Genomic DNA, 9770 nt, shown 5'->3' on the forward strand with positions numbered 1-9770 from the left:
AATTGATCCCATTACTTCGTTAATACTAATCCCATTACTTCGTTAATACTAGAGATGTACCATCTACAATATGTGAAATAGAAATATTGATTGATACTGCCAGTAAAAAGATAGTGGGTCCTTTTCGCGAAAAAGACCATATTTATGACACTTTATATTAAAAAAAAAAAAACAAATACAAATTCTGTGTAAAATGAGTTCCTAAACAAAACAATTTTATTTATGAAATAGAATTATTGATTGGGTGCATTTCATTTCGCAGAGTGAAGTCTTTTCCACGAAAAAGAGTTTTTGCCGCACTTTATACCCACCAGTTGATTTGGGTCTGCGTCGGTGTAAAACTTTGCCGAACTCTTAGTGTGATCCAAAATGGATGACAAGAGGTAGAAGACTACTGGATTTTTTGTGAAATGTCATCTTTAATGGAAATCCAGAATGGTTAAAATAACTGAATCTCTCCTCTCGTTTTTTCTTTGTATGTCAGCATATTATTTTGTTAGCACAATACATACAATTAGTGGGCAGTTAGTGGTGAACATGCGGGACAAAGGGGGAGACGTGATAAAGCAAAAGGTAGATGCAGACATCGCATCGGACACAGTTACCCTTGAGTTCTTCCAACAAGACGGTGTCCTTATTACACAGTTTATTGACTTTAAATCGGTAATTAAAAATTATACAAGTTTTGTGCATGCTTTATGATGAGATGGTAAATAAAACAATGTTTGCCTTCTTCCACTGCCTGGATATAGGAATTCATTTTTCAGTCTTGGCTTTACGCAGGAGTCAGACGTTTTATCAATAAAGTACGATGAAATCTGGACAAAGCGAAATCACCCTATCGGTAATGTAAATTACCACAAGCAGTGCATGCGTGACCCCAGCCATCTCCTCGATTCGACTTTTGTCACGCATCTTTTATCGTTTCAGAATCACAAGAAGACTGAAAAAGCTAGTAACGTACCAAAGCATAACTCGAATAACCATCGCATGAACCAAATCCAGCCAATTAACCTTTATTGTCACCATTACGGTCACAAAGTCTTTCTTCCATCAGGTGGAAGTAGATCCTGTGCCCTCACTTTCCTTAGTTGCGACTGACCAGGATAGTTTCTTAAAATCTTCGTTTTGTTTCGTTCTTTATGTGACCAGGAGTTGGTGAGGGGGAGAATCTGGTGGGTTCTAATCCCACTGGGGCTAACCTACTAGGTCAGTCACACTAATACCATAGTCCAACAATGTAAGACCTCGACACTGATATTTATGTTTTGGGCATCTACGTCTTATTGCCCAAATAATGGCACTGTATATCATGTTCGATGTCATTTAACATCAGAACGATAAGTCGGATTTTTAGGAATATCTTGCACACTTGGCAGCCCTTGTTGGCACTTTTCAACAAATTAAAGTTGTAATGTATTAGTCAGACTTGACTTACTCCAATGTCTATTTCCTACTAAATTCAGTATCCCACACAAGCAAATCGACATGTTTTCAAGTTCCATTGGCCTACATTTCACTTGGCTGGAATGCGATGGAAGCTGGGAATACCGAAATCAGTTAAAAGGATAAGAATCTTGAACAAAACGAAGCTATCTAAACACTTTCTTCAATACTAATATATTTTTTATTCGTTTAGTGAGAAAAGTATACTTCAACTTAACCCAATTTCAGCATTCCAAGCTTCCATTGCAGTCCAGCCTACTGAAATGTAGGCCAACATTTATTGGCTGCCAGTTGTGTAAGATATTTCTGAAAATTTGACTTTGATTATGATGTTAGTCAACATCAAATCATGCTACACAGCGCAGTTACTTAGTAAGACCTAAATGCCCAAAACATAAATATCAGCATTGAGGTCTTACATTGTAGGACTAGCTAGTACATGTACCACTATGGAAGAATAAAATAAAGGGAATATGTAGTAATAGACAACCATTATTGTATGGTGTTCATTTTAAAACAAGAGGATGAACTTTCATATGCTTTTAAATCTATATATCATATGTGAATATCTGTCATGTATTGATTAATGTTTTTAGTTATTTCTCAAGACACGATGTACAGTACTGATTATTTTTTCACTGCAGGCATAACTATGTTAAATGACAGGAGACATTTACACTTAGAGACCAGGAGGGAAAATGTGACCCAAGTGCATGTTTGTCATGAGTGAGCTCACAAGTGAGTGATCAATCAGTGCACAAAGGACACGCTAACGTTGAGTGCCTGGCACCTAATAAAAGCCCTAGTCGCTCATCGACCCAAGACTATATATACAGCTTTTAACAGTCAAAAATGTTGTCGCCAAAAAAATTGCCAGATAGTATATTTTGTCGCCAATAAAGGAAAAAAATTGCAGTTTGTGACATTGGTGAAGCCCAGAGCGATCCCTGGTTGTACATCCTGATGACTTCCAGGGCTGGTGCCTTTACACCCAAATGAAGTCTCAGATGTCACCTCAAAAAATGTACCTAAGGGTACAATTTGTTTTCCTCACAGTTAGCAAGGTATTATAAATGGATTATTCACTCATTAATAACTATTACCATGACTAATTAATTATTTAGTACACCTCTGTTCAGTCTTACATATACCATAAAGCCCTGTGCACACATGATAACTTGAGTACACCAGCAAATGCTGTCACATTTTCTTTCTGCAAATTAAGTTCCAGCTGAGAGTATCTCCATGCATTCATTATATGAATACTGGCATTTATTACATCAATATAGACATTATTTTGTGTCAATTTCAGGATATTCAGATATTTCGTGCTTATGTTCCTTGGGAGGAGGAACGTGGAGTTGTCCTTGCCAAGCCTCAGATGCTCTGCTTTGTGATTCGTTTTGGCAAGAATGAATTCATCTCTTCAGATGCAATGTCCAAGTTAAGACAGGTGAGACTGAAGCGACATTATATCATGCTGAGGCCATTTTCATGTCTAGAGACACCATATGGTGTACCAGACATTATGTCTGTAGAATTAAAACACAAGTCAGCCACATTAATCAGCCAGCTACTACACCATTCTTAAGACTTCATTTACTGTAGAGAAGGACATTCAAAAGTTTTTTAGTTTCTTAGAAAATCTGTGATGAACTTCTTTTTAGATTTGCTGAAGATATCATGTAGCTGTGTATAAAGTAGTTACACATATTGACAAAATTAATTCATATCACATATTCAGAATTTAAAAACGCTGGATCTTGTATGGGTTGTTAATTTTATGAGACCATTCTCCTAGCTTCATTACAAAGAAGTGATCTGTGTTAGTAATTTTACCAAATTATGCTTAAATTTTCAAGATAAAAAAACATTCTTTAGCGTATTACATGCAATTTTTCGTATATGAAAAAATAATTATTAATTTCAATGTGCGAAAAATTATATGTAAAATAACTATAATTTGGAGGTATTGACCATCTACAGAACACGTGCCACTCTACAACCTAACAGTACAAACGTACATAGTAAACATATTTTTTCTGTCTCATTCTGCTCCCAAGATTTTTGTTGTTATTAGTGAATGAGAGAGGATTATGTCTCAGTGTGCAAGCACGTCTGCATTTAGAGCATATGTGGCTGTTATGTTTTGTAATGTTGGCAAATTAAGATGGTTTGAACATGTATTAGTTGTCAGTATTATTTACTGGTAAATTGTACGCAATGATACGAGTTCACATTGCAAGAAAGTAAGTGCAACAAGACCACATTTGTTCAGGGTGGTTTTATTTGTAGCTTTTGCAAAGAGAAAAAAAATTATTTTCAGTTACCCGACAATTGTGATAATCCTCATGTATTAGGACACAACTATATTCCATTATCAATTAACACCGCTAAATCAAGAAGTCATTCTGGTTTTAATTACGTTGTACGTTATCACAACAACCACATGGCAATGCAGTGTTATTTACACAGTAATTAAACATAATTAGCGCTTTAGTGATCCAATTGAAACCAGATTGAGGGCAAGAATGGACAGAAGAGGTCAAGTCAGTGAGGCTGCCAGTAGGGAAATGAGGTTCTTTTTAGGGAAATGAAAATCTGTCATTGTGCTATTGAAGCCATTGTCCATACATCAGATGTTATAACGACAAGTGATCATACGCAGTACTTGTTATTCAAACTCACCAATGAAGATAATAGTGGGGATTATAGTAGAATAGATTTGAAATAAAATGTTAATTATATCAAAGTCAAAACAGAACAAGCACTTAATAGATAATATATGTATATATATGAATTGATTTAACGGAGTCTGTGACTTTCAAACTTACAATGGAAAATGACAAGGTTTTTATATTTTATGCTTGTGTGACTATAATGAAACAATAAGACTAGTTGACCAAGGGTCTGTGGTCCTTCAGATTAGCATGTACTGAGATGTAATTTTTGTTGAATAAGAAAACATCAAAAGGCTTCCGAACTTGTTTTAAAATGCACATGGTGACCGACTTAATAAGGAGAACTAATTATGATAATATGCGAAGTCCTTTGTCCATAAATACCAGTAGATATTGTAATGACAATAATTGCGCTTATGCACATGGGTGCCCACAGGATTTTTTGCAAGGGGGGGGGGGCAGTCAGTCACGTCTAGGAGAGTTAGTATAGTAAGCAGTCTGAAACTAAAGCTGATATTTACTAAGCATTTTGAACTGAATCTTGTGACACATTTTCAGCTTCATTTGCATGATAAAACTTGTCAGAATATATATATATATATATAATATACGGTATGGTTGGGGGGTCATGTGACCCATGCTGTGGGCACCCATGCTTATTCATCAGTCATTGTATTTTCTCACCAACAATTATTAATTTGTGTAAAAACAAAATGGCAATATGGTATTTTCAATCTTTTTTGCAAACATAAATCTTAGTAGAAATTTTATGTCCGATAATTCGATGGATTTGTTAGAAAAATACAAAGTGATATGCATGAAAAATTTTGATACATTTAAATAATAATTATTTTGATAACTGGATTGTGTACAAAAAATTTAAAGGGTACTAAAAAATACATATACAGTATATTTTCATTTAGAAAAATCCAACTGCTATCCGAATACCAGAGGAGGAAAAAGGTCTAGAGACTCACATCATGGACTTGGAATTGGATTTATCAGCTACAGAATCAGTGCAGACTCTAAGTCCACATATTTACAACATCTGCAAGGAGGCACCTGAATCAACCTACACGAAGGAATCAGACCTGAATATAATTGCCCGAAGTAAGTGGATTTCTTAGGCCTCTGTAATTTTTTTTTTTTTTTTTTTTAGACCACTGTTCTTGATGGGCAAGGTTTCTAGACCTGAAAATCAGAACATTTATTAAAGAACGAATATACAGTATTTGAAAAGTAAAATTAAGGTCTTCATTTCATTTTTATGTTCTGCATGAAATTCAGAATGAATGACAAAAATAGTTACCTTCCAATAAATGTTTTTCAATATGTCAGACAATGTTGACATCTAGCTCTATGTAAGCAAGTCACTTTGCTTTTCTTTTGGATGATATAACCAGTTTGATGCCCAAAAATGGTGAGTGGTATTATCATTTTAAATTTCTTAGCTGCATTATATTATTGGTGATAGGCAAGAAGTGATGAAAGCTGGTAAAGATAATAAAGATTATTAGATAAATAATTTTCTGTTTTGATTGTCCAGTGGAGAGAGAGATTCAGATTGCATTTGTATTTTTTTCCTCCATTTATCAGCACATGATAGGCTACATGTGGTGGCCAGTATATTTTAAGAACCTGGAAACACCCTGCAAGGAACCACTCATCCACAGGATTTTTTTTTAGCAAGCTTTCTCACACAACCTTGCTAGCAGAGCCAAGACTCAAACCCATGGACAAAGTGACATGCGAGTGATCTGTAAAGGTGAACACTTAGGCAACTCAGCCACTATGAGAGTTGTATCAGACCTAGGCAACTCAGCCACCTACGAGAATTGTATCAGACCTAGGCAACTCAGCCACCTATGCCCCTTGTCAGTTTTATCAGACCAAGGCAACCCAGCCACCTATGAGAGTTGTATCAGACCAAGGCAACCCAGCCACCTATGAGAGTTGTATCAGACCAAGGCAACTCAGCCACCTATGAGTTGTATCAAACCTAGGCAATTCAGCCACCTACAAGAGTTGTATCAGACCTAGGCAACTCAGCCACCTATGGCCCTTGTCAGTTTTATCAGACCAAGGCAACTCAGCCACCTATGGCCCTTGTTAGTTTTATCAGACCAAGGCAACTCAGCCACCTATGGCCTTTGTCAGGTTTATCAGACCAAGGCAACTCAGCTACCTATGGCCCTTGTCAGGTTTATCAGACCAAGGCAACTCAGCTACCTATGGCCCTTGAGAGTTGTATTCGACCTAGTTAATGAACAGTATGATGTAAAGTACATTATTTATCCTTCATTCAGATTTCACAAGCATCTAATCTTTCATAGCAAGTTTACTTGACAGATACACGATTACACTTATATTTCTGAAGATTCTTTAGTTTGCATTCATACACACAAATCAGTGTATATAGTCCCCATAGACATGAAGAATAAAAGAACACTAGATTCTGACAGATAAAAACATCTAATAACTATAATGTAGTTGTGCATCTTTCAGTATCAAAGTATTTACTAGCATGGCTGGTACAGTGTAATGTTCTCATTTCATATTAATCACTTAACTCTTAAGTGTGTTGTATCTTGCAGTCACTAATATTAGAAAAACACTTGTACAACTTATCTCAAAACTGCTTAACAGAATTTATTAGAATTGAGAGACAGGATGCTGGCTTTTCTTTAAATGGTTGAGCTTTAGTTTCTTTTTATGAATTTGGAGGACTCATTGTACAGTTGAAATCTGTCACTCTTATTATTATTATTGCAGCTTCTGGAAAAGACGGTAACACATGGATATCTAGAGCAAAGAAACTGCCCCCAGCCAAGTACAATCGATGCAAAGACACTACAGATCCCAGCAAACCATGTGCATGTCCATATCAAATCTGTGTAGGGTGGTACCCCTGTGGACTCAAGTACTGCCATGGACGTGATTCGACAGGGAAAATTGTCAATTATAGATGTGGCATTAAGACTTGTAAACGCTGCATTAATTTTGAGCATGTAGCACTACAGAAAATATATTGCTTATGGGATGATGTATAGATACCAGTAAGCCTGTGGCAGAAAATCTACTTAATGTAATGGTCACCTAAAGATGAGCTGATGATAAAAGTTTACACAGCCAGCTTTTTCAGGGAAGGTGTGACCCAAGGGCAAAAAGATCTGTGGTTGTAAAATGTGTCTGCACCCACTGCAGACTTGATGACTGAACATCCAAAACACTGCAATAATTAAAAACATTTCTAATTGCATTACAAATACATGGAAATCAGATCAGTACATCTATTTTTGTATACAGAAGTGCATACCAGGTTTCATTTGTCTGTGTTAAGTGGACTTCTTTAATCATGCTAAAAAAAATTGTTTTAAACAAAAGCTGTAAAATGTTTTAAAAAATTCAATAACCTGCTGAAGTGGCCTGGAATAAGGTCATCTGCATCTGCATGTAAATATATGTGAAATTTCATTGGTCACTTAAAGTGTTTTTAATTATGCTAGCAAGATTTATTACAGCAAAAAAAGCTTCGCATTGAAAAAGTTATAAAATGTGTAAACTTTGAAAAATTTCTTATATGGCCTGAAAGCCTGATCAGGGCACTTACATATAAAAACAGAATATGCCTATTAAATCTCGGGTGTCTGTCTCAAATTTTTTTTTGCATTAGTCATGCTAACAAGGTTTTAAAAACAGTCTCAGCATTGTAAAATGTCTTAGAAAATATTTATACTTATTTGCAATGAGCTGAAAATTTAATTAGGTCATCTGCATTGTACATATGCCAGCCAGATTTCCGTGCCAACGGGTTTTGTATAATCATGCTAATCAGCTTCTCAGAATGCAATGGTCAGGATCCACTACAGGCAGTGGGATGATAAAGATGGCAGTTGGAGAGTTAGCTGTGTCTCAAATTAATTATTGGCTGTAGTACAGAGAATTTTTGTGAGAAAGCTTGCCAGTAGTTCGTGGGTCGGTGGTTCTTCCTCCACCATTAAAACTGACCGCCATGTATAGCCTATCGTGTGCTGAAAAATGGCATTAAACCCCACAATAACCAACAAAGAATTTCCACCATTATTACTGGCCGCCATGTATAGCCTATCATGTGCTGAAAAATGACATTAAACCCTACAACAGCAACAAAGATTTTAATTAAACAAGTGTCTGATACTTACTGTTAATCAGATGTATAGTAAAGCTTTGTCTTTTCCAACAAATATTGAATTCATTTCTTTTGGTTGTAGTCGAGCAATAAGGAAAGTTGTTATGAACCAATTGTTTCATGTCATTAGTGAAAAAGATGATTATTACATCCACGAGGAATGCCCAAAGAACACGATGTTAAAAAATAATCATTAGCTAATCCCAATAAGTAACTGAATATTCCTTAAGCCAACCAACTTGTTTTTGGGCCAGTCCACGAGTTGTTAACACCAATCTTGACATTTGTGCAGATATGGAAATGACTGGAAGGACATCTCATTTCAAGTATATAGCTTGGTATCGGTCACATTAATGTTCATTACAAGTTTTGTTTCAAACTCTTTAACTTGACAAGAGAAGGACAAAGAAATTTAGATTATACTTACTGAAAGCAATGCCAAAAGCAGAGGCCAAGTGAACTGTTACTGTAGTTAGCTGGCTTCATTTACAGTTTCATTTATTTCATAAAGTAATGGTTGTAGTTCAGTGTTTTAACCAATATAGTGGGACATATTTGTGAATAACTTGAGGAAAAACCAACATCTAGCAGTTTATTTATTAGTTACTTCCATTTGGTCAAAGATGAAGTGTATTCATTATGCTTTTCACAAAATGAATCAAAATATCATTTTCTTTATCTTTACGACTGAATCATGTGTAAATACACAAGACACGATGACAGACCTGCTGTGACATCAGGTTATGTAGAAACGAACTTTTACTGGATCACATAGGTACTTTACAGCACCCAATAAGCACCTGACAATGTCCAGTAATTGTGGGCCTGACCCAATGGCAGGATCGCTAGAGAACCAGAATGAACAAAGAACTTACTCTTTAAAAGGACTAGAAGAATGCAACTGTACTTACAGTGGGAAGGCTTGGGTTGAAGCCTTTCATACTTCAATAATGACAGTAGATTCTTGACTTTACATTGCCTCCTAACTGATTGATGCAGTTGGCAACCAAGCTCAAAAACAAGTCATGGTGGATTTCTCACTCAAGATGAGCCAAGCATGATGATGGAGAATCTACGGGCTATTGGGGGTTAACACCTCTTGTGCTGTAACAGCAAGTCATTCCTTTATAGTTGTCTTGGTTTGTGGCCATATTGGCTAACTGGATGAATTGAGTGGAGATCCTGACCTGGTGGAGCACCTTTGGAATTATTTTGAATGGGTGAAAGGCATACATGTACAGACATTTCCACTTTACCCTGTGTGTCTGATTTGGTAATGGAGAGAGGAAGGAACATTATGTGTAGCGAACAAGTTCACTAAGGGTCTACATGGAAAAGGGACTCTGATGACACCAGTCATAAAGACTATTCCATCTACAGACTACCCTGATATCCCTCCTATCTGGAATATGGTGGAGTCGGAGAAAATCTACTGAAAGTTTACCCAACAGAGAAAGTTCCAGGCTTACACAGTG

At 36.2% G+C, this 9770-nt stretch overlaps 1 protein-coding gene across 1 annotated transcript; it reads left to right on the plus strand.

Annotated features, from left to right (window-relative positions):
- Positions 1-341: 341 nt before the first annotated feature.
- Positions 342-7784, plus strand: LOC149796050 (out at first protein-like). Its single transcript, XM_089965971.1, has 4 exons — positions 342-663; positions 2759-2899; positions 5051-5237; positions 6900-7784. The coding sequence occupies exons 1-4, from the start codon at positions 436-438 to the stop codon at positions 7175-7177; spliced, it is 834 nt and encodes a 277-aa protein (XP_089822097.1). The 5' UTR covers positions 342-435; the 3' UTR covers positions 7178-7784.
- Positions 7785-9770: the final 1986 nt, after the last annotated feature.

The sequence above is a fragment of the Sinohyriopsis cumingii genome, chromosome 7, assembly GCF_028554795.1.
Source record: "Sinohyriopsis cumingii isolate HCF-2022 chromosome 7, ASM2855479v2, whole genome shotgun sequence".
Classification (NCBI taxonomy): Eukaryota; Metazoa; Mollusca; class Bivalvia; order Unionida; family Unionidae; genus Sinohyriopsis; species Sinohyriopsis cumingii.

Coding starts and splice junctions, on each gene's coding strand:
- LOC149796050 (XM_089965971.1), top strand. CDS start 436: ATGGTTAAAATAACTGAATCTCTCCTCTCGTTTTTTCTTTGTATGTCA. Junction 664..2,758: donor AGTTTATTGACTTTAAATCG/GTAATTAAAAAT, acceptor TGTCAATTTCAG/GATATTCAGATATTTCGTGC. Junction 2,900..5,050: donor CAATGTCCAAGTTAAGACAG/GTGAGACTGAAG, acceptor ATTTTCATTTAG/AAAAATCCAACTGCTATCCG.